Here is a 26,301-nt window from a genome sequence, read left to right on the forward strand (position 1 = left end):
ATGGCAAAACCCCATTTCTATTAAAAGTACAAAAATTAACTGGATGTGGTGGCAGGCACCTGTAATCCCAGCTACTCAGGAAGCTGAGGCAGGAGAATGGCTTGAACCTGGGAGGTTGCAGTGAGCCGAGATCGCACCATTGCACTCCAGCATGGGTGACAAGAGTGAGATTCGGTCTCCAAAAACAGAAAAAAAAGTGTGTGTGTGTGTGTGTGTGTGTGTGTGTGTGTGTATAGTATTCTTAGTTAAGCTATCTTTCAAGGATAACTAAAGAAGAAAAAAGATAAGTGTTTGAGTAGTATGTTCATTTTATCTAATTAATAATTAAGTGTTAGAACCAAATGACCACATGAAAGTGCTTTTGGATTTGTAAGGAGAAAAGGATGACTGTGGGCGGTGGTAGACGAGGTTTCCCAGCTTTGTGAAAGAATTAGGGCTTGAGCTGGTCCTCAAAGGAAATGGAAATAGGATAGGTAGAGAGAGAAGAAAATAGTTTTTCAGGCAAGCAGTTAAACAGTGGCATAAAAGCAGGAATTTTCAGACTATAGGCAAGATACCAGTAGAAAAAAATGGATTTGTATGAACCAGACTTTGATTGAATATGAAAAAATTCTTGTGAGACAGGTAGAGATCTGATTCCCAAGAGCTTAGGACTTTAATTGAGGGTATTGAGAGATTTTTGAACTATAGCTTAATATGTATAAAGTTATGTTTGGTAGAAGAGGAAGAAGAGTTAAGATTACTACTAGTTGCCAGCGTGGTTACTACAAAAATTGCTATTCACCAAAAGACTCAGACGCATAGAAAAGCCAATTTGGGGGATTCTTTATCTGGCAGTTAGAAATAAATTTTAAAATTATGGTGCAAAGGACCAATTTTGATTTAGTAATTTTTATATGAAAGATGAAAATGAAGACTTATTTTGCACAAATGTTCCATGACTCTGATTTAATATTAAACATCACTAAAAATGAGCATGTTCTTTATCTCTTAGGCATACTTGTTCTGCTCTACTTTTTTGCATCTCTGAGTATCTTGGGAAATTTTTTTTTTTTTTTTTTTGAGATGGAGTCCAACTTGGCACCCAGGCTGGAATGCGGTGGCAAGATCTCAGCTCACTGCAACCTCTGCCTCCTGGGTTCAAGTGATTCTTCTGCCTCAGCCTCCAGAATAGCTGGGATTACAGGAGCATACCACCATGCCTGGCTAATTTTTGTATTTTTAGTAGAGACGGGGTTTTGCCATGTTGGCCAGGCTGGTATCGAACTCCTGATCTGTCCTCAGGTGATCCACATGCCTCGGCCTTCCAAAGTGCTGGGATTACAGGCATGAATCATCATGCCGGCTAATCTTGTGGATTTTTAAGTAAATTTAAGAGTTATATTGTGAGCCAAGAGAACTTAACTGTCCACTCTGGCCACCCCACCCCAAGTTTGTTTTGTGGTGCAATTCACTTAGGCAGTCATTTCTTTTAAATACAAAGAATTCTGTATCCTGTTTGGTTTCAAGCTTTCAAAATCTCTGTTAACCAAGAGTTTATAGTGAAGAGGATCAAACACATTTATAATACCTTAGTTAATATTTTTGTTTCACTTAAAACAATAGAGGTCAATCTGAGTTTGGATAGGTATATATTAAAGCACTTTTTAAAATCAGATTACGTTGCTTTTATATGTCAAGGTAGTTAACCTTTGGGCTAACTTTATGCAGTTAGTTGTTATATAACAGTTTATTTATAGTTAGTTAGAGAAGCCATTAACTATTAAAAAAAAAAACTTCTCTGGGCAAGATTTATTTCAAGCCTACCAACACCATTACCAAAGAGAATAGGCCTCAGTTTGTGATAGTTTTCATATTAAATAGTCTCAAGAATTTGTAAACTATTGTTGACTATTCATCTATTTATTATTAAATAATCATGGATTTTAAGATGCATAGCTACAGTCATAGCATTCAGTGGAAATTATGTTTTCTTATTTGCTTGAGCTTTGTTTAATTTTGTAGTGGGCAGAAGTGTAGATTCAAATGTATTGTGTAAGTTATTTGTATTTTGGAACATGTGTTTTGTTCTTTGCAAAACAGTTCAGAAGGAATGAGAATGGTTATAGAAATTTGCTTTTCTCTTTTTTCTAAATTTATTTTGTCTTTTACTCTTTTACTATATCTTATCTAGGCTCCAAACTGGAAGTTTTAGATCTTATTGTAGTGGTTTTCTAGCAATGTGTTTTTAATTAATCCCAGAGAATATTCCTGGAGAGATTGTTTTAAAGGACTTTTACCTTTCCTTGATGATGAGCCATGGGTGATATTAGAGTTGTAAACCTGATTTTATTTTGAACTAATAAAATGTGTATCTTTTTTGTATTACAGTAGTTACTTCTTCTCCATGGGGAATACATGCTAACACCCCCAGAAGATACCTGAAATTGCAGATAGTGCTGGACTCTATATATACTATTTTTTAAATCCAATAACAGAGATAGCTGCAGTTTAAGCATCCTTAATTTTAAAATTCCAAATTTTTTGAACTTCTATGTGACACACAGAGGAGATGTACATTGGTGCATTTTGGATTTTAGTTTTCAGATCAGGAATGCTCAACTGATAAGTAAAATGCAAATATTCTAAAATCTGAAACATTTCTGGTTTAAAGCATTTTGGATAAGGAGTGCTCAACCTGTACTAACTGACTACCAGGCAGGTAGGATAGTGTATACAGTGAAAATAGGCTGAACAAAGGGATGATTCATATCCCCAGTAGGACGGAGCAGCAGGACAGTGGGAGACTTTTTTCATGCTACTCAGAGTATACAATTTAAAATTTAGAAATTATTATTTCTGGACTTTTCCATTTAATATTTTCAGATTGCAGTTGACCACCAGTAACTGAAATCTCAGAAAGTAAAACTGCAAATAAGAGGTAACTACTGTAGCTAACACAGAATCCTTTCTAGGTACATAGGATTTACAATGAAATTAATCCCTAAAAATCTAGTTCGTAGTTTTCCTGTGCTAAGCAGTTCAAGAAGATACTCCCTGCCGGTGTGCCTTTAGAACAGTGAATTTGGCTGGGAAGTGGCTCACACCTGTGACTGCAGCACTTTTAGGAGGCTTAGGCAGGTTGGTTACTTAAAGTCCAGTAGTTCGAATGGTGAAACCAGGTCTAAATAAATAAGGTATCTTCTAGTTTTTTTTTGTTGTTTTTTTTTTAAGAGACAGGACCTCATCTGTTGCCCACGCTGGAATGCAGTGGTGTGATCACTGCTCACTGTAGCCTCAAACTCCTTGGCTCAAGTGATCCTCCCACTTCAACCTCCCAAGCAGCTGGGACTGCATGTGTAAGCCACCACACCCAGCTAATTTTTAAAAAATTTTTGTAGAAACGGGGTCTCGCCATGTTGGCCAGGCTGGTTTTGAACTCCTGGTCTCAAGCAGTACTCCCACCTCAGTCTCCCAAAAGTGGCAGAGCCACTATACCTGGCTGTCTTGTAGTTTAACCTAAGCCATGTAAAATGATTTGACTGTTTTTACATAGCCTTTTTATGTGATGGTTAATTTAGCATGACATTATTCTAACTGCCAAAATGCCAACCTAAGAGAGGGTCTAATTGTTAGTTTCCACATAGGAGAAGTTATTTGCATTGAATCTTAGCACATTTGGATTTACACATGTCCAATCAGGTGGGATGGAGTACTGATCATTTTATGCATATAACTAAGACATTAGGATTTCTTCTTTCCCTTGTTTTTGTTTCTGGAAACAAGGTCTTGCTCTGTTAGCAAGGCAGGAGTATAGTGGTGCAATTACATCTCGCTGCAACCTCTGCCACATGGGCTCAGATGATCCCCCCACCTCAGCCTCCCAAGTAGCTGGGGTGCACCGCCACAGTTGGCTAATTTTTGTATTTTTAGTAGAGACAGGGTTTTGCCATGTTGCCTAGGCTGGTCTTAACCCATTTATGTGGGAGGTTGCAAAATTTTTTTGTGAAAAATCAGACCTTGGTCATGACCTTGAGCAGTAAGATAGAAATAACTCCCACAAGCTTAGCGTTCAATGGAACACTAGGCATAAATAGGTTAAACTGCTCAAGCGATCCGCCAACCTTGGCCTCCCAAAGTGCTGGGATTACATGCATGAGCCACCATGCCCAACCTATTCTTCCACTTTTTCACTCAACAGGCTTTCTCTGAATGCCTGCTATGTGCCAGACCCCATGCCTAGCACACACTTAGTCACATGCCAGAGGTAAGGGGTGTGGTAGGGAGGGAGTAGAGAGGAAGGGCCAGCAAGAGCAAGGTATTGTAGAGTGTTGAGTGTTAAACACTACTCAGAGTATACAAACAGGGCAGAACATGAGCTGTCCATGTGCATTCTGAGGGTGGGAAGGGCTAAATATTTATAAGATCAGAACTCAGAATGTGTAAACATCAATATTTTTCAAGTTAGTGGATTTTGAATATAAAAATTATTAAAATTGGCTTTATGTTTACTTAATAAAAATGTTTGTTTTTGCAAAAGTAGAAAAAGAAGGGATTAAAAATGAAAAATGACTTATAAGAACTGTCTCAGTTTTAAACTCTGAGACAACAGTCACGTTCCTCACCAGCAATTCTTAAAAAAAACAAAATTAGTACCATGAGTAAAAGAAAAATTACCTAGCTTTTCATAATCTCTTTTCTGTTTCACAAGTGAATATAAAGATAACATTTACATCCTGTTGCATTTTGACAAGCATTATACATCAAATACAGAGAAAATTGATTAAGTGTGGAGAAAAAATTATATAAATTAAATTTAGAACCATTTTGTTTTTCATAATAAAATGATTGCTCAAAGAATTCCATTTGATGACTGTTGAAAGCTCACTGCAGTTTATGATATAACTGATAAAATCTGCATCCTTGGCCTTCCAACAACCTTTACGCCAGCAGATGGTGGGCGTAAAGATGTCATTCATCATTTATTTACAATGGGCTTTATTTATTCTAGTGTCAACAGCTGCCCCAGGGAGTGGGTTATTGAATTCAAATGTGGGGCTCTCTGGGTTATTTGCTTCCTTTCAAATTTGTCTTCAGAGCTTAGTTGCTAGGAGTCCATTCTGTCCTTTAATAATGATTCGTGTATTGTGAAGCCATTCAGTAAATTGGGTTGTCAGGGATTGCCAAAAAGGGTTTAGAGGTCGTGCGGGGTGGGGAAGTTGCCAGAGTGGCTGCATGTGCATCTGGTTGTCTTAAGCAATAATGGTATTTTTTAACTTTTTCTTAAGACTGGTGAAGTTTTCTTCTTTCCCTTTATGCACTCCTTTCCTATCTGCCCGTATTCTGTATATGAATAACATGAAAATGTAGAGGACATTGTATTAAAGGAAACTCTCAACTTTTTCTTTCTTCACAGGCAGGGCAAGAATCCTTTCGTTCCATCACAAGGTCATACTACAGAGGTGCGGCAGGAGCTTTACTAGTTTACGATATTACAAGGTGAGAACTTGAAAACTGCAATTCAGTAGTTGATATAGAGAATTTTTCTAAATAAACTTGGTTAACAGTAATAAAAGCATAGCTTAGCCTTTTTGCCCTGGCTACTCACCTCTAAAACTGTGCTTTGAGTCAAATTTAAATTTACTACAGAAACCTGCAACTGAATTGTTTTTCTTATCTGAATAAGCACCCTTAAATTGATGAATTTTATCAATATCATTTATTCATTGGAATTTTTTAAAGTGTGATTACATTTAATGTGTAAACTGAAGTGTAATCAGTGAGCTCTAAACCCAGATATGGTGCTTAAAACTAACTTTTCGTTACGTAAGTGGATATGGCTAAAAATGGTTCTCTTTAATAATATGTGTATTGTTTGTTGTATAATACTAAGGGAAATACTTTGAACATAGTAATTAAATTACTATTTATGTTTAGGAGAGATACATTCAACCACTTGACAACCTGGTTAGAAGATGCCCGCCAGCATTCCAATTCCAACATGGTCATTATGCTTATTGGAAATAAAAGGTAAAAAGGATAATTTACAGCTTATATTGCATTAATGATGAAGACTGTACTATTTATGTGACTACTTTCCTTAACCTTTGTTCAAATATAAGTTACTAGCCTCTTAAATTATAAAATTTTGGAAATTCTAAGATATTTCTTTTGATTTTTTTTTAAATTACTTGTGACATTTTTTTGGCATATAACAATTTACAAGGGTCTCTGTTGCATTATACATCACACTGAGTAAGAATCGTTTAGCCATCTGCATTCAATCTTAGTGGATAATATTTTTCTCAAATTATAATTCCCAACACTGACTTTACCTGTGACAAAAGGATTCTTTTGATTTTCAAAATGCCGATATTAAACTTTGTTAGAAATTATTACTATTGTAGTTTTTGTGTAAAGAAATACTTTAAAAAGTAATCTGATGGAATTTTATCAGATTACTGATGTAAAGTAAAACCCGCTGATTTATTTGGAGAGATGGATTGAACATCCTTGTACTCTCAATTTAAAATGCTAGTATATGGGAAAACATATTTGCTTGGCCAGTTTCCATAAACTTCCAAGAATATGGGAAAGTTTTGACTAATTTTGGTAGAAACTTACAGTGATAAGAAAATAATAGTATTTTCAAAATGTTAGGCACCATTCTTTTTGTTTTGTTTTGTTTTTTGAGAAAGGGTCTCACTCTATTACGCAAGCTAGAGTACAGTCATGTGATCATAGCTCACTGCAGCCTTGGCCTCCCAGGATCAAGTAATCCTCCTGTCTTAACCTCCTAAGAGGCTGAGGCTACAGGCAGACACCACCAAGCCCAGTTAATTTTTTTATTTCTTGCAAAAAAAGGGTCTCACTTTGTTACCCAGGCTGGTCTCAGGCTCCTAACCTCAAGTGATTCTCCCACCTGGGCCTCCTGAAATACTGGGATTACAGGGATAAGCCACCACACCCAGCTCATTCATTCTTTAGGGTTATATTAATAAAATACTGTTAAGAGATGCTGTTTTTAGAGAGGTAAAATCACGACTTTTATGAGCACATTTCAAAACTTGTATCTCATTAATTAACAAGATAAGGAAACTGGTAAGATATTTCAGCCAGTTCAAAAGGGAATTCAAAGTACCACACGTTCATAGTCAGATAAGGAGTACTGAAATGAATTTACAGGATGGATGTAAAACTGAACAATATTTGAAGGGTAATAATTGTATTCCACAGGACACAGTCTGCATTTTTTTGGACAGGAATTATTTGTGCTTATATCTATTTCCCACAAGTTAGCTTCTTTTTCTGCAATCCTCGAGCATGGGTGAGATGCAGTTAAAAGTAGTACTATCAAGAAAAATTTTAAATGAACAGTCTAGGGTCAGGTGCAGTGGCTCACACCTGTGATCCCAACACTTTGGGAGGCCCAGGTAGGAGGATTTCTTGATCCCAGGAGTTCAAGATCAGCCTGGGCAACACAGGGAGACCCCATCTTTACCAAAAATTTGAAAATTTAGCTAGACATGATGGTGCATTCCTATGGTTCCAGCTCTCAGGAGGCTGAGGTGGGAGAATCCCTTGAGCCCAGTTGAAGCTGCAGTGAACTATGTTCATGCCACTCTACTCCAGCCTGGGCAACAGAGCAAGACCTTGTCTCAAAAAAAAAAAAAAGAAAGTAGCCTAAATTTTTACCTTAAGAAACTAGAATAAGAGCAAATCAAACTCAAGGAAAGCCTCCCCGACCCTTACAAAAAAAAAAAAAAAGAAAAAACATGATAAAAAAACAGTGAAACCAGAAGCTAGTTCTGGAGAAGATAAAATAAAATAGATACTGATCAGGGAAAAAGACAAACATTAGCAATATCAGGAAAGAAAGGTTGACGTCACCATAGATTTAAAAAAAGAGAGAGAGAATATTGTAAACAGACTAAGTAAATGAAGAGATATAACTTTGTTCGTGGATTGTAAAACTAAGTATTTTTAAGACATCTTATCAAATTCATTGAAAAATTTGTTGAAGGACAGGTACAGCGGCTCACACCTATAATCCCAGCACTTTGGGAGGCTAAGACAGGAGGATCACATGAGGCAAGGAGTTCAAGACCAGACTGGGAATATAGCAAGACCCTCTCTCTACAAAAAATAAAATAATTTTTAAAAACTAGCCAGGCATGGTGGTACAAGCCTTTAGCCCTACTTACTCAGGAAGCAGAGGTGAGAGGATCACTTGAGTCCAGGAGCTCAAGGTTGTAGTGAGCTATGATTGTGCCAGCTGCACTCCTGCCTGGGCAGAAGAGTTACAGACATCTGTTTCCTAGCCATTTTACTCCCAACTGTTTACCCAACATATATATGTTTTCATGTGTCCACAGAATTATGTACAAATATTCATACAAGCTTTATTTGTAGTAGCCTCAAACTGGAAACAACCCACATATCGATTAACAGGTGAATGGAAAAATAAATTGTGATATAGCCTTACAACAGACTACAACTCAGCTATAAAGAGGAATGAACTGTTGATACATGCAACAAAATGGATGATTCTCAAAATAATTACAGAGTGAAAAAACTTAGATCAAAAATACCATGTGATTACATTTATATAAAATCCCGATAAATGCAGACTAATCTGTAGTGGCAGAAAGCGGATCATCAGCTATCTAGGGTACAGGGGCAAGAAGGGATGGATTACAATGGGAGTATGAGGAAAGTTTTGGGAGACTGATGGCTTTACAGGCATACATAACTCCAGACTCAACAAATTTTGCATTTAAGTACGACTTCTTTTATGTCTGTTACATCTCAAAAAAGCTATAAAACTCTAATGTAAAACATCATTAAACTGTAGATTTTAGAGTGTTTAATAGAAATTGAGATTTGCTATTAAGAGAAAATGTTTTATTAAGTGATATTTACATTATAAAAAGCTAAACATTGCTTGCTTCTTTGTGTAGAGAAGAAACTTACTACACTTTGCGTAATATTCTCTGAAGATGATATTCTCTGAAGGCCTTCCTTGTGTATTCTTTTCCACATTTAAGTCACCTCACTAAGCCTTTTTAAGGTTAAGGCTGTTGGAGAGAAGCCTTAGTCTTTCTACAATGGAAATAGTTATTCTGCCTTTCAAGGTATGAAATAATAGGAGGAGAGTACTTGGAGAATAAAGAGAATTTTTATCCTTTTACCAATTTTTTCCTTGTGTCTGGAAACATAGTGAGTGACAGCTTACTGGTGGCTTAAATTTGGTTGCTGACCACTAGGAGCTGATAGTTCAAAGTGAAAAGAAATATAGTATGTAACCAGGAGATGTTTCTGATGATTGTAGGTGGGTGACCTTTAAAATTAGGAGTATAATGAACAAGCAGGAACAGAGAGAAATAAATGAGATGATTATTTTTAGATGAAGTGAATTGTGGGTAGACATCATAACAGGGAATAAGCAATTTTTGAATTAGAGGCATTAAGCAGTAGGGAGCCAGTGAAGGGCAGTGACTTAGAGCAACAGATGACACAGATTTTTCTTACTATGGCATTTTATTAATAAATTGGTTATGTAAGAAATAGGAAGTAGAGGTTTAAAAGATGAAAGTCTTTTAATAGTATTAAGGATTGTATTACAAACCCTAAACAAAAAGGGGACATGAGTTGAAAGATATTTAAGTAACGTAAGAACTTAAGTGGGATTCAAAGAGAGGGAACAAAGACAACAATGTGATGTAATGCCTGGAAAACTGGTGTTTTTAAAACTTTGCACTAAGTATATAAAGTACTACGGCTTTCGAGTTTTTTCACTTGACCTAAATGTATAAATAAATAAATACATTCATTTATTTATTTATTTATTTATTTATTTATTTCCCTTCGTCAGATGGAGTCTTGCTTTGTACATTTATTTATTTATTTATTTATTTATTTATTTATTTATTTATTTATTTCCCTTCTTCAGATGGAGTCTTGCTCTGTCTCCCAGGCTGGAGTGCAATGGCACAATTTCAGCTCACTGCAACCTCTGCCTCCTGGGTTCAAGCGATTCTCCTACCTGAGCTTCATGAGTAGCTGGGATTTCAGGCGCGTGCCACCATGCCCGGCTAATTTTTGTATTTTTGTAGATATAGGGTTTCACCATATTGACCAGGCTGGTCTTCAACTCCTGACCTCAGGTGATCCACCTGCCTCAGCCTCCCAAAATGCTGAGATTTACAGGTGTGAGCCACTGCACTGGCCTATTTCTTTTTTAAAAAAATTCTGATTATTTCCTACTGATGTGATTTTTACAATTCACTGAGTCATGGCACAGTTTGAAAAATACTACCTAGGCTGAACTCAGTGGCTCACACCTGTAATCCCAGCAATTAGGAAGGCTAAAGTGGGAAGATCACTTGAGTCCAGGAGTTCAAGACCAGTCTGGGCGACATAGTGAAACTGTCTATTAAAAAAAAAAAAGAAAAAGAAAACTGCCCTGGAAAAGCCTTGGCACATGTATACACAAAAAAAACTGTATAAAATTTTTATTGTAACATTGTTTATAATAATAAAAAATTATAAGTAAGTTTGTCTCATGGAAAATTTAAATTGTATTGTATTCATTCAGTAGACTGTAATACAGCAGTAAAAAAATAAGCAAGATCTACCTGTATCGTATGGATAAACTTGAAAACCATAATGTTGACTAAAGTTAACAAGTTGTAAAATAGTAGCTACATCTGAATTTTTGAAAACATGGAGAAGAAATACTATTTATGGTTATAAACATGAGTATAAATGCAAAAACATGCATGAGAATGAAAACACCAAAATCAGATAGTGGTTACCTTTAGGGTAAGAGGGAGGAGAATAGGATCAGAGACACACACACAGGTGGTAATTCTGCTATTGCTGATTTTATTTCTTAAAAGAAACCTGAAATCTGGCAAATAATATGTCAAGGCTAGCTGGAAGTATATAGATATTATATTATCCTATATCTTTTTCCATGTATAAATATATAGTAGTAAATAATATCTAAATAAAAAGTAGTAAATATAGTCGTAAAGTTTTTTAACTTTTACAATAAAACACACTTTGAAAAAGACTGCTACTCCCCTCCCCACCACCGACCTCACTAATACCCTCCTTTCATTGGAAATTTCTAGCTTACACTTTCTCCCTCTCTTTCTCCTTTTATCTCTCTCTCCTCGCTCCCTCCCTCCTTCTCTCTCTTTCTCTGTCTATATCAGTTTTGCTTTAAGAAGAAATTGGAAATTAAACAAACTGAGATCAGTGACCTAGTGTCTCTTTAGTACTTTGGATTTACTAAACAATTTCCTATAGTTTCTGAGAGCTATTTTAATCACATTCATAGAAACTCAGTCAGTCTGGCCAATCAAGGAGGATAGTATAGTCCTGCTCTTTCAAATTATGTTGAGTGAAATGGCTCTCTTCTGTGGGAATCCCCTGTACTCAAAATATAGGTATTGGACTAGAGGCTCCCTTAAGTTATGGCTAGTTCTAGCATTTTAGAACTCTAACACAGACTTCTTCTATTGGATTGTTAGTTCTTTCAAACTAGACATATGTTCTAAGTACTAACCCTCAGAATACCCAGAATAGTACAGTTAGTATGTTAAATATTAATTAAAAGAATGGTCATCACAACTTTGAATTCCATGCTGTACTTTATACAAATGCCTCTATTTGTACCATATTGATTAATAATGTGACCCTTTCTTTCCCATATTTAGTGATTTAGAATCTAGAAGAGAAGTAAAAAAAGAAGAAGGTGAAGCTTTTGCACGAGAACATGGACTTATCTTCATGGAAACGTCTGCTAAGACTGCTTCCAATGTAGAAGAGGTAAATAAAAGGCCCTTTAAAAGGTTCATCTTTTTACTTAATAGAAATGTTTTATATATCTTCATTTCATTTATTATTTACTTTAAGATTTTAGTCTGATGGTCTTTGAACATCATAAAGTAGGAAAATTTCTTCCCTTTAAAATGGCTTGTAACATTCATCTTCTGTCAGAATCTTATATTGAGCCTTCCCTTAAAGCCTGAATGCTTTCTTACATCTTTGTACATATTTTTCTTCCCTCTCTTTTTCTAAACAATTTTCTATAGTTTCTTAGAGTTATATTTTAATCACATTCATAGAAACTCAGTCAGTCTGGCCAATGGAGGAGGATAGTATAGTTCTGCTCTTTCAAATTATGTTGAGCAAAATGGCTCTCTTTGAGAATCCACTATACTCAAAGATATAAATATATTGGACTTTTTTGTGTTGCATGGGAGGGAAATAAAGAATACTAATGAAATTTGGAAATGTTTCAAGACACCAAAATATTTGTAGCTGTTTGTATCAACTTCTGCTATTTTTTTAAATCGTATTTTTTTAACTGTCAGTATATTACCACATTACCACTTCTGTTTAAAATAGTATGTTATTGATGTGTAACGTTTTACAAAGCATGAGAATTCTGTTTCATCTATTGAAGAAATTTGTATTATCTCAATTATTCCCATTGGTCAACCTCAACTATTGGAACTTTTCTGAACACAGTGTATTTTTCTATGCTATATGTGTTTGGAGGTGGTATGTATATACATACTATAAATAGATGATTGCATGATTGATCCTTTCTGTGTATTACTATACTCTTATTTTATAAAAAGAGATAATGAAGCTAAGAAAAGTAGTAGTTTACCCAAAGTAATGCTTAGTTCCCAATTTCTGGATAAGAACAGCTTATAAAAGCAACTACAGAAAGTAGTTGTAAAAAACAAATGATTGAAGAATTATTGCTGTAAGGATAACAGAGGTCCGGGTCCTGGGCAACAGCTAGCATCATGTGCCTTCAACATAGTAAGCTGTCAGTAAATATTAGGAATGATACTTGAGGCTGGATGCAGTGGCTCATGCCTGTAATCCGAGCACTTTGGGAATCCAAGGCGGGATCACTTGAGGTCAGGAGTTCAAGACCAGCCTGACCAACATGGTGAAACCCCATCTCTACTAAAAATACAGAAATTAGCTGGGCGTGGTGGCAGGCACCGGTAATCCCAGCTACTCAGGAGGCTGAGGCAGGAGAATCACTTGAACCCGGGAGGCAGAGGATGCAGTGAGCCAAGGTCTTTCCACTGCACTCCAGCTTGGGCGACAGAGTGAGACTCTGTCTCAGAAAAAAAAAAAGAATAATAGTTTGGAGCTCTTCTGATTAACTCTTGAACCTAAAAATTTACTACAGTAATTCCACAGCATTGGTATGTTCACTGAAGAATTCTTTCTTAGGTAAAATATTAGTCATGTATAGTATTTTACAATACAGTAGACAAGAAGTCTCTTAATTATTTTTACTCCTACTTCAAGAACCCAAAGCAAAATTACAAAAAAGAAAAACCCAAAATAAATAGAAGGGAGGAAATATTAAAGAGCAAAGATCAATTAAGTTGAAAACAAAAACCAGTGAAACAGAGCTGGATTTTTTTTAAAAACATCAGTAAAATTAACAGACCTCTAGCAAAACTGACAGAAAAGGTACAAGTTACCAATGTCAGTAACAAAACAGAAACTATCACTACAGATTCTCCAGACATAAAAAAGGTATTTAGGGAATGCCATGAACAGCTCTACCCACATAAATATGACAACTTAGAGGAAATAGACCAGTTTATCCAAAAACATAAACTGCCACAACCCAGCCAGTATGAAAAAGTTAATTTCAGCCTGGCCAACGTAGTGAAACCCTATCTCTACTAAAAATACAAAAATTATCTGGGCATGGTGGCAGGAGCCTGTAATCCCAGCTACTCAGTAAGCTGAGGCAGGAGAATCACTTGAACCCAGAAGGTGGAGATTGCTGTGAGCCAAGATCTCACCATTGCATTCCAGCCTAGGCAACAGAGTAAGACTCCATCTCACACAATAATAATAATAATAATAATAATAATAATACAGAGCAATCTATAATTGCCTTAAAACAAAAAGTTTAATCAAAACACAGCTGTACATACAACTTAAACTAATTAAATTCAGTCCTTTAACACCATGATGACAATTTTAAAAATGAAAATTCATCAGAAGAGGCCTCCCAACCACCATAAAATACTAATGTTAAAATATGGAAAATGTCTATAGAAGCTTAATGGTATTTTTATGAATCCTTAAAGAATACAGATTTTCTTTTTCAAATTGTTAAATTTTTGCTCATAGGACTTTTTCACAAGAGCTCTTTATGATGTCACATTTCTGCAGAGAGCAAATTTTTATACAGATAGTTCTCTCCATATATGTTTAGCATATACCTAACAAATAATAATTAATGTTGAGATTTTTATTATGCATAAACTTTCTTTTTTTTCGAGATGGAGTATTGCTCTCACCCAGGCTGGAGTGTGTTGGCAAAATCTCAGCTTGCTGCAACCTCCACCTCCCAGGTTCAACCAATTTCTCCTGCCTCAGCCTCCTGAGTAGCTGGAACTACAGGCATATGCCACCATGTCTGGCTAATTTTTTGTATTTTTAGTAGAAACAGGGTTTCACTGTGTTGCCCAGGATGGTTTCAAACTTCTAAGCTCAAGTGATCCGCCCACCTTGGCCCCTCGAAGTGCTTGGGGTTACAGGCATGAGCCACCATGCCCAGCGTATTATGCATGGACTTTCTTAATTACATTTCTCAGAAGTAGCTAAAGATGAAATTGTACAAATATCTTTTTTTTTTTTTTTTTTTAAGAAAAGGCAGTTAAGCTATATGGAATAAGAAAGTCCAGGTTAGAAGATAAACAAAACAAACCTCATTCATTCATGATGTCTGCATGTCAGATTTTTAAGTAAAAGGCTTTTTAGGACAATACACTTTTATTCATTAGCTTATTTTTCTCTATCATTTATATCAAAGCATTTTCATAGGCTCACAATGAAGTCGATGGAGTTGTTGTTAAGCCTATATGTTTTATTTTGTTTTTTTAAGATGGGGTCTTGGGATCTGACACCCATGCTGGGGTACAGTGGTTCAAACATGGCTCTCTGTTGCCTTAACCTCTTGAGCTCAAGTGATCCTCCTGCTTCAGCCTCCCAAGTAACTGGGAAGACAGGTGTGTGCCACTATGCCCAGCTAATTTTTTGGTTTTATTGTATTGCCAAGTTGCCCAGGCTGGTCTCAGACTCCTGAATTCAAGATATCCTCTCACCTCAGCCTCCCAAAGTGCTGGGATTACAGGCTCAAGCCACTGTGCCTGGACAGGCTGCTATTTCAAATTAATCAGTATTATCACTTTAAAAAGTAAACCCTTATACACATCATCTAGTTTTAGAAGTTAACACCATGTAGACATTTTGAGTCTTATATCCCATTTGTTGAACAAATGCCAGAAATATTTTTACCTATAAATACCTTCTGTATAAGTAATTTTTAAAAATATAATAGTACCTGTCAGGCGCGGTGGCTCATGCCTATAATCCCAGCACTTAGGGGGCAGATGCAGGTGGATCATGAGGTCAAGAGATCAAGACCATCCTGGCCAACATGGTAAAACCACACCTCTACTAAAAACATAAAAATTATCTGGGCGTGATGGCAGGCGCCTGTAGTCCCAGCTACTCAGGAGGCTGAGGCAGGAGAATTGCTTGCCGGAGGCAGAGGTTTCAGTGAGCCGAGATCGTGCCATTGCACTCCAGCCTGTTAATTGAGCAAAACTCTGTCTCAAAAAAAAAAATAAATAAATAAAATAAATAAATAAATAAATCACACACACACACACACACACAATACCATTATCATACATAACTTGGCAGTAATTCCTTAATAATATCTAATATCAAGTCTTAATGTCATCCCTTTTATTTCATTCAACAAGTAATGTTGGAAAACAAGTATTTAGTGTTTTTATTTGGGATCAGAGAAGACTTACAAAAGGATATCTTCTACCTTAGAGAAGTAGGAAGGAGGAGAACTAAACCAACACTTATTTGGTATCTGCCTTTTGATAGCCATTCACCATCAGTTCTTATGGCAGGAGAGCCAAGACCAAACTATGAAGCTGAAAAATTACAATATACTGTCTTAGAGATTTAAGCAAGAATTATCCTGCAGAATTACATCCAGAGAGGTAAATGTTAGGCATGCATGGCCCAACAATTCTTCATCAGCTTGTCCCTTGGATTTGGAACAAACAACAATTCGAGTCATTATGGGGAAGTTCGTTCTAAGTGCTGTGCCTTATGTTTTTGCTTTTCAAGGGCTCAGATTTGCCTAACTGTGCCATCCTGTTGTTCCTTAGAAGAATAAGCAAAGCTCTATAAGAGAGGCAGTTTAGCAGAATGGATAGAAACTGACCATGAGCTCAGACAGGAATCTATCCTCGGCTTGCTCTCTGGAGGACTTTTTTCTATGAGTGCTGATCATGTGATGGGTTAAGAATAAGGCAGGTATTCTAATGACACATCCCAGTTGTCTAGTGATAGTGGTGGTTGGTGTTGGAACAATTCAGAGAAGGTCATCCTCTTTTCTATAATCTGTTGAAAATTATTCACATCCCAGCTGATTTTTGGCACTCATGTAGAGAAATTTTAATGCACAGAGAACTCTCTTAAAAGGTTTTTTAAAATATAAACTATTTAAAGATAATTATGTTAGAAGATAGAATGACTTATACAAATACCAGTATTCTGATGAGTGTGCCATCTGACTATGGGTTCTTTTTAAAAATTTGAAGCTATTATTATTTGTTATGGTTAAATATAAATGGCACATTGATGATGTTTAGAACTAGACCTGTTTTCGTTTGATGTTGTGCTGTAGTCTGTATATACATTTTAACCATGACCCAGTTCCTGTAATACAAGTGGACACTATGAAGTTTGTTGTAGTTCTCTGTAAAGGATTGAATAATTTACAGCATAAAATAACGACAGCTTTGTTCCAGCACTACCTGTGTTGTTGCTGGAAATAGGTTTACTATTAATCTATAGAGTTCCTATTTACTATTAATCAGCTTTATGATTTCATCTCAGAAGGATCTGTTGAGGAGAAAAAAGGGTAACATGGTGTTAGAGATAAGTGAATGCAAAAGATAGCTCTTCAGAACACAGAATTACCTGGTCCAAAATGTCAGCAGTATTGAGACTGAGAAACACTGAATTATTTTAATAAAACACAGTTCAACTCAAGGAAATGAAGCACCCATTCATAATACATGAATCTCCTTTATTCACTTAGTAATAGGAGGGATGGTGCTATGATTTTAATATTAAAAATGAATCCAAATGCTGTAGCTTATGCCTGCAATCCTGGTACTTTAGGAGGCTGAGGCAGGAAGATCACTTGATGCCAGAGTTTGAGTTCAGCATGGCCAACATAGCAAGACCCTATCTCTATTTTAAAAGACAGAAAGAGAGGGAGAGGGAGGAGGAGAAGAAGAAAGAAAAGAGAAAAGGAAAGAAAGGAAAAGAAAATAGATGATAGATAGATAGATAGATAGATAGATAGATAGATAGATAGATAGATAGATAGATAGATAGAGTTTGGATCTGTGTCCCTGACCAGCTCTCATGTCGAATTCTAATCCCTGATGTTTATAGTGGGGCCTGGTGGGAGATGATTAATTAGGTCACAGGGGCAGTTTCTTTTGAATGATTTAACACCATACCGCTTGGTGCAGTTCTCATGTTAGTAAGTTCTTGTGATATCTGATTATTTAAAAGTGTGTAGCACCTCCCTCCTGCTCTAGCCATGTGAAGTCCCTTGCTCCCCCTTTGCCTTCTGCCATGATTGTAAGTTTCCTGAGGCCTCTCCAGAAGCTGAGCAGATACTAGCATCATGTTTCCTGTACATCCTGCGGAACCGTCAGCCAATTAAATGCCTTTTCTTTATAAATTACCCAGTCTCAGATATTTCTTTATAGCAATGGGAGAAAGATACAGAAAATTAGTACTGAAGAGTAGGGCTTTGCTATAAAGATACCTCAAAATGTGGAAACGACTTTGGAACTGGGTAATGGGCATAGGTTGGAAGAATGTGGAGGGTTCAGAAGATGAGGAAAAATTTGGAACTTCCTAGAGACTGCTTGATTTGTGACCGAAATGCTGATAGTGATGTAGACAATGAAGTCCAGGCTGAGGAGGTCTCAGATGGAAATGAGAAACTTATTGGGAACTGGAACAAAGTTCACTTTTGTTATGCTTTAGCAAAGAACCTGGCTGCATTGTGCCCCTGCCTTAGGGACCTGTGGAACTTTGAACTTGAGAATGATTGTTTAAGGTATCTGGTGAAAAAATTCTCTTAAGTGACAAAGCAGTCAAGATGTAACCTGGATGCTTCTAATAGCCTGTCTTAAGTGTGAGCAGAAAAATGACCTGAAACTGGAACTTACATTTAAAGGGGAAGTAGAGCATAAAAGTGATAAATTTGTAGCCTGGCCATGTGGTAGAAAAGAAAAGCCCATTTCAGGGGAGGAATTCAGACAGGCTGCAGAAATTTGCTTAAGTAAAAAGGAACCAAATGCTAATAGCCATGACAATGGTGAGAAGGCTTGGAAGGCGTTTCAGAGACTTTAACAGGTACGTCTCCCATCACAGGTCCAGAGGCCTAGGAAGGAAGAGTGGTTTTGTAGGCTAGGCCCAGGGTCAGGGTCCCACCACCCCACGCAGTTTCATGACACTGTTCCCTGCATCCCAGCCACTTTAGCTCTAGCCATTGCTCAAAGGGGCCCAGGTACAGCTTGGGCCACTGTTTCAGAGGGTGTTAGCCACAAGCCTTAGCAGCTTCCACATGGTGGTAAGCCTGTGGGTGCACAGCATGCAAGAGTTGAGGCTTGGGAACCTCCACCTAGATTTCAGAAAATGTATGGAAGAGCATAGATGTTCAGGCAGAAGCTTACTGCAGGTACAGAGCCCTCAAAGAGAACCTCTACTAGGGCAAGGCAAAGGGGAAATGTAGGATTGGTGCTCCACATAGAGTCCCCACTAGGGCACTGCCTAGTGGAGCTGTGAGAAGATGGCCACCGTCCTCCAGACCCCAGAATGGTAGATACACCAACAGTTTGCAACCATCACTTGGAAAAGGCGCAGGCACTCAGTGCCAGCCAGTGAGAGCAGCAGTGGGGTCTGAACCCTGCAAAGCCACAGTGGTGGAGCTGCCCAAGGCCTTGGGAATGCACCTCTCACACCATTGTGTCCTGGACGTAAGACAGAGAGTCAAAAGATTATTTTGGAGCTTTAAGTTTTGATGACTGCCCTGCTGGGTTTTGAACTTGTATAGCACCTGTAGCCCCTTTCTTTTGGCTGATTTTTTTTGTGGGGGGAATGAGAGTATTTACCAATGCCTGTACCCCCATTGTATCTTGGAATTAACTTTTTTTTTTTTATTTTACAGGCTCATAGGCAAAAGGGACTAATACATATCTATAAAATGCTTCATTTCAGGCTGGGTGCGGTGGTTCACGCTTGTAATATCAGCATTTTGGGAGACCAAGGTGGGCAGATCACCTGAGATCAGGAGTTCAAGACAGCCTTGACCAATATGGTGAAACCCCATCTCTACTAAAAATGCAAAAATTAGCTGGGCGTGGTGGCTTCCACCTGTGTCCCAGCTACTCAGGAGGCTGAGACAGGAGAATTGCTTGAACCAGGGAGGGCAGAGGTTGCCGTGAGCCAAGATTGCACCATTGCACTCCAGCCTGGGCGACAGAGTGAGACTACATTTCAGGGAAAAAAAAATGCTTTATTTCAGTGACACCCTGAGCAAGGAGGAAGTAAAGACTTATAGGCAATAGAGCCTGATACATATACATAAAATGCTTCATTCAGAGATACCCTGAGCAGGGAGTGAGTAAAAACTAGGAAGAACTGTTAGCAAGTGACACCACTTTTATTTTTAGAGCTGCCACTGACCTGTGAATCCTACAGTGAATACTCTTAAATGTCTTAGCATCTGTCCAGATGATACTGGTTCCCAGATCCTTTAACTATATCTCTGATATTCCAACTGTTTTGATCTTACCTGATTTCTACCGCCTATCTTGAACTAGGATCCTAAATTTAAAATGGCACCCAAGACAACACTTTGAAGTTTATTTCCAAAGAGCATAAAAATAAAATGATACCCTAGTCTTCCTAAATTAAATATTACTTAGAGGGAAGAATTTCTCAAGACAGGATTATAGAGAGAGACTATCATATACTACATTCATAACACTAATAAATATCCACATAGATATTTATTGTATACACAAGTCATACTTGGAAAATCTGGATTAAATTAAAGTCGGCAACATTTTTTAACAGTTGACCAAGCTATACCTGGGTACTTTTGAGCCCCAGCAGAAGCTGGAGTGGCTGGGATACACAAGCAGTGTCCTTGAGGCTATGCAGGGTTGTGGGACCCTGGCCTGACCTATAAAACCATTCTTCCCTCCTAGGCTTCCGGGCCTGTGATTGAAGGGGCTCCTGTAAAGTCTCTGAAATGCCTAAAATTGGAATTGGCAAGGGCTGCATAAGCTCTCTTAACATACCATGGACTGATGTCTGTGTTATTCTGCTCACTCTCTTATTTCATGGTCGCATGTATGTTGTGGTGGGGGCATGGAGACTACTTTTTTCTTAAGCTAAACTAAGAATGCCTCATACGATTTTCCTTTTCAAGTCAGTTGTCTTTTTTTTTTTTTTTTAAGTTTTTTTTGTAGAGACAGGGTCTCTCTAAATCACCCAGCTTGTCTCAAACTGTTGGGCTTAAGCAGTTCTCCCGCCTTGGCCTCCCTAAGTGCTGGAATTATAGCATGAGCCACCATGCTCAGCCTAAGTCAGTTGTCTTTTTGACCAGAGATTCACAAATATTAGTGTATATACAAATCACCTAAGAATCCTGTTAAAATGCAGATTCTGATTCAGTACCTCTGTGGTATGGCCTGGGAGCTTGCATTTGTAAGCAGCCCTCAACTAATGTAGATACTACTGATCCAGGGGTCACACTTTGAGGAGCTAGGGAGCCTGTGGAGGAATCTGGTTTGTTCTGTCACAGGAGAATCAGGCAGAGTGCCGTCTCCTCAGAGACATTATTGCTTCAAACCATCTCATTATCTTCACCCTTTCTTTCTCTATTGATTCTTGGCCTCCATCATGTAATTAAGTTTTAACCATCTTATAAAATAAAATCCTTTCACTCCATTTCTCCTGGATCTTTTTCCTTCTGGTTTCTATTAAGAGCTGTCTCTATTTCCTTGTTCTTTTTCACACCTCTCTTCATAGTCTGACTTCTGCCACCATGGCCAAGGTCATTCTGGTCTTCCTAAAAGTCACCCCTAACAAATACTTTTCTGCGTTTTGTTTTGTTCTGTTTTGTTTTTATTTTTACTTTTAGAAAAAGTTCATTATAAAAAAGTAATTACATGAAAGAAAGCTTGGAAAATAGAGAATAAGTAAAAGAATAATAATAAACGTATCATGCATAATATGCAAAGACTGGAAGAAAATACACCAAAATGTTAACAGCAATCATGACTGTATGGGCACTCAAAAACCAAGAATTATACTTTTTTTTTTCTCCTGCTTTTCTGTTCTTGGCTTAAACCGTCTTTTGGAAATACTTGATACTTTTGACTACTCTTCAATAAACTTCTTTCTTGGCGCCATGACACCATTTTCTCTTTCTCCTCTCTCTTCACCCCCTCCCCCCACTTCCTCTCTCCCCCCTACCTCCTTCCTCCTTCTCCCTCTACCCCCACCCTCACTGGCCTTCCTCAGATTTTTTTTTTTTTTTTAACCAGTTTTTTCCTACTTTGAGATATCACCTAAGTCTGTTACTTCAGGTATCCTTTTAGACTGTAGGTTCAGCTCCACCCTGACAGCTGCCGCCTAGACAGTTCTCCACAAGTGTTCTTCACACTCTTCCAATTTAACACATCCAAACTGAACTGATAGCCCTTCTCTATTCTAGTCTACAAATCTTCTATATTCCATAGTGTTATTTCTCTTAACACTTCACATGGATTTACTCAGTTAATACATATCACTTTCACCTGTTATTTCTATTAAATATCTCTCCAAATTGGACTTCCTGTCTTCATTTTTCAGTCCTTTGCATTGTGACCTCTGGGATCATTCTAAAAATGAAGATTGAACGTCTCCCTCCAATTTTACGAAAACCATACAGCTTCAGCATCAAATTCCTTAGCTTAGCATACAGGATGCTTTGATTCCCAACCCCCCACACCATGTGCTCCATGGTAAACTAAGAGTTGATCAGCTTTGCAGTGCTGTCTCCCTTTCTTCACAAAAAAGTATTCTCTGCACTTGAAATGACCATTTCCTTGAAGGATCAAGTCGGAAGAAAGGGCATTTCAAGTGCAGAAAAGAATACAGTCAAGTCCAGTCCCTTCTCTCGAGTACATTTCGTGACACCAGCATGTCTTCCCTCCACCACCAGCCACCACACACAGTGTCTGTATTGACAGACTTTTTCATCTACTCAATCCTGTGTCATCCTGGGTGTGAATTCACCTTAGCATCATATCATTGCACTTGTCATGTCAGCCCCACCATAAGGATAGAGTTCTTTGAAGACACTTTTCATTTCTGCAGCCCCCACAGTAGATAACAGAAGTTTGGATGAGTAAGTATGTATTTGTCCAACCATGCTCTTCTTCCTTCATCTTTCATTCTCATTATGCTTTGGTCCCACTTGTTATATGTAGGTGGAATTCTGTCCTAAACCTTATCTTTGCCCAAGCATTTTAAAACACGAGATTTTAGAAAATCCAGATAAGGCTGGACATGGTAGCTCACACCTGTAGTCCCAGCACTTTGGGAGGCTGAAGTGGGCAGATCACTTGAGGTCAGGAGTTTGTGACCAGCCTGGACAGCATGGCAAAACTCCATCTCTATAAAAAATACAAAAATTAACCAGTCATGGTGGGACATACCTGCTGTACTCCCAGTTATGAAGTAGGAGGATCACTTGTGCCCAGGAAGGCAAGGCTTCAGTGAGCTGAGATCATGCCACTGCACTCCAGCTGGGGCAACAGAGGGAGACCCTGTGTCTTAAAAAAAAAAAATCCGGATGAGCATATTGGCCTCTCAACAGGTGCTTCTTCCTTCAGTAGCCGCCTGGAATCTTTGTGATTTGAGAAGGTCTTTTTAGGTGGAGAGACGGTCATGACATAATGGCAGGCTAGGCAAAGCCCCCTTCCCAAAAGTCTTATGCTTTTGCTGCTGAAGTACTTCTGTTGCTGAAATACTAGGTACAACCAAGACGATAGCTGAAAATACAGCCAGCTAACCCTAAGACAAATTGCAGTAGCTTACCGAGCCACCTAAACTGACAGGATAGGTGAATTTCTATGTCCAGAGAGAACACATGACTTGACTTACTAAGACATTAGTAACTAGGAAGACTACCAGTTTCAAGGCCCCTTGCTAATACTTGCATTCTGTCTTGGTACTTAGTCTGTAGACCTCATTTGCGTTGAGGGACCATCTTGTTTTGGGCTTTGTTGTAAGTGGTGGAAGGAGAATTTTTACACAGCTATAATGAGGTTGTAAACTGAAAGCTTTGTTGTCCCCTTAAGCCTATTATGAGTGTTAAGGCCATAAATGCATATCACAGGACTTCAGTGGAAATCTGACCTGGCCTTCCTTAGCAATGTTCGAGGATAGCTTAGTTCGATAAATATTTACTACTCTCCTCCACATTTTGGAAGACTGGGCTGACTAGCATCAGCTTCTTCACCTTGACTTTGGCCATCACCCTAGGGAACTTCATAATCCAAACTCTGACTTTGAAAGTTGCATTCATTTTTGTACTTCTAAACCAGGGTGGCTAACCATTACCTAAGAAAATTATGCTAATAAATGCATGTCATGCACTTACACACTTAACATTTATCTGTAACTTATATTCCCATATAGGTGCACAATTGTATAGATTGCCAACTACCAAGACTTCCCAAGTATACAACATACTAGAATTCCACGTGTCTAAAAGAAATTTTTCATTCCTTTTTTGAAAACTGATTTTTTTCCTTTATAATTTATTTCAATTCATAATATACCCTTTCATCTCATCTTAAACCCAAAGTGGAGTCATCCATAAACATATCACCATTTTACTCTGTCACTTACCAAGTCCTGTTAATTTCTTCACAGTGGATACCAGGTTTGAGCTTTGCCATTCATTCTTGTTCCACCATCTGAATTGGTCAGGCCCTCATTTCTTTCTTGGATTATTGCTCTGGACTCCTCACTGGTCTCCCTGTGGCCAGCATCGCCCTCTTGTGATTCATTCTCCAAACTCTCCTGATACTGTCTCTCGCCTGCTTCCTACCTGTTCAGTGTTCCTCTGCCTATAAGGCCACATCTCTAACTTCATCTCACATTCCTGTCTATCCCCAGCTTCCAACAGAATTGAGCTTAAGATCTGCTCCTCTGGCCAGAATGCCCTTCTTCCCCTCAATTTTCCTAACATATGAGTGGAGCTTACCTGTCTTTCAGGCCTACACTTGGAAGTGGTCATGCCACCTTACTCATCTAAGCAACTGAAGCTTCTCCTTCTATGTTCCCATTTTGGATTCATATCTTTCCTATATACTACATCCTTGAGTTTTAAAGTATTCGTATTTACCTGAGTGTCCTTAGTGCCTGGTACAAATTCAAGCACTCAGTAAATGCTTATTAAATGGAAGAACTAAATTGCTAAAGAATTAAACATTTTTATATTATCTCTGACAGAAAGTAGGAATAGGAATTTTTTTTAATTGAAAATACTTTAATAATTTACTTTTGAATATAAATAAGCATTCTGAGAGTAACTTGGAGTGAAATTTTTCTTTATGAGCTAAGTTTAAATCTATCACTTGAATTACAGAATGTTATTCATTGGTTCAGTATACTCAGTACTGAAGAGTAAAATGCTGCAATAATTTGATTTTTAAAACTATTAAGTTACATAGAAAACCAATTATTAACAATCTGTATTGCTGAGCTTTTGCTGTGTTATGCTGCAGCAAACTCTAAAATAATAATTATTTTTTTAAGTTCTGGGATACATATGCTAAACATACAGGTTTGTTACACAGGTATACATGTGCCATGGTGGTTTGCTGCACCTGTCAACCCTTCACCTAGGTTTTAAGCCCCACATGCATTAGGTATTTGTCCTAATGCTCTCCCTCCCCTTTCCCTCATCCCCCAACAGGCCCCAGTATGTAATGTTCCCCTCCCTGTGTCCATGTGTTCTCGTACAATTCCTATTTATGAGTGAGAAAATGTGGTTTTTGGTTTTCTAGGAACAGGAAATTCTTAAATGCCATATTCCCCAAACTTTCTTAATTGAATATTTCTAGTTTCTTCCCCCCTTTATTCTGTTGCTAAACTTAAGATTTTTTTAGGCTCCCTACTTTCCTTTAATTAGCATTGATATTGCTGATACTAATTTTTGTAAAGGTAGGAAAGAGACAAAAGATGTAAATAATACAGATTTTATACACTTCCAAAAATATTCCTAGAAATTCAATATGATTTCTAACTAAAAGGGTTTTAAAGGATGTAGTAGGAAGTATGTGCTTTTTATGTATGTTAACTGCAACATAAAACAAATGAAAATTCCTTTGATTTGTATTAAAGATAACTGATCCTAATAAAGGAAAGATATATGTAGTGAAAAGAGTATCAGATTCTGATCCTGCTTCTGCTATAATTGTGTGTGGCCTTGGGCAAGTCATTTCTCCTTTTGCAGCTCAGTCATATCTACAAAATGAGGAAATTGTAGATTGTAGATTTAGCAAAGGATCTTTTTCTTCTAGTGAAACACAGAGACACTGCATGAGAAAAGTAACAGCACAACAACACTACTTTGAAACTGGTGATGCTGCAGAATGAGTCAGGGAAGAGGCAGAGAGAGGTTCTCCGTCCATGGGGCTGTCCCTACCCCTTATCTCATTCCAAAAGGTGGCCCCTGCAGAATTGCCTTGAAATACTATTTAAAAGCCACTTTATTGGATGATGTATGAGTTTTTCTTCACTGATCCTAAATGAAATAGAATCACAGAATTTGAAGAAGTCACAGAATTTGAAGGAGTTTCTTATCAAATTCTAGCCTGCTGCCCCTTTCACAGGATTCTCCTGTTTTTGCCCAATATCTAAGTTTCATCAAATATATTTTATTTTGGGGGGCTAACTGCATACATTATATATTATCAATTCACTTTTTTTAAGGTTTAGTTCTATTTAATCAAGATACTTGAATTGACTATAGAGCATTGATCACCATTTCTCTCCTTAACTCTGTGGTGTCTGCAGGGCACATACTCATGGAGTACGGTACTCCCTTCTGTTGTTCCCCAAGTGTCTTTG

At 37.6% G+C, this 26,301-nt stretch overlaps 1 protein-coding gene across 1 annotated transcript in view; it reads left to right on the forward strand.

Annotated features, from left to right (window-relative positions):
* The window catches only part of RAB2A (RAB2A, member RAS oncogene family), a 90,471-nt gene that overhangs the window by 55,147 nt on the left and 9,023 nt on the right, over positions 1-26,301 (forward strand). The window contains exons 4-6 of the mRNA XM_002758937.7: positions 5,396-5,478; positions 5,917-6,009; positions 11,706-11,817. Of these exons, the coding sequence (XP_002758983.1) occupies positions 5,396-5,478; positions 5,917-6,009; positions 11,706-11,817 (288 nt within the window). The remainder of the gene's footprint in view (positions 1-5,395; positions 5,479-5,916; positions 6,010-11,705; positions 11,818-26,301) is intronic.

The sequence above is a fragment of the Callithrix jacchus genome, chromosome 16 (genome assembly GCF_049354715.1).
Source record: "Callithrix jacchus isolate 240 chromosome 16, calJac240_pri, whole genome shotgun sequence".
Classification (NCBI taxonomy): Eukaryota; Metazoa; Chordata; class Mammalia; order Primates; family Cebidae; genus Callithrix; species Callithrix jacchus.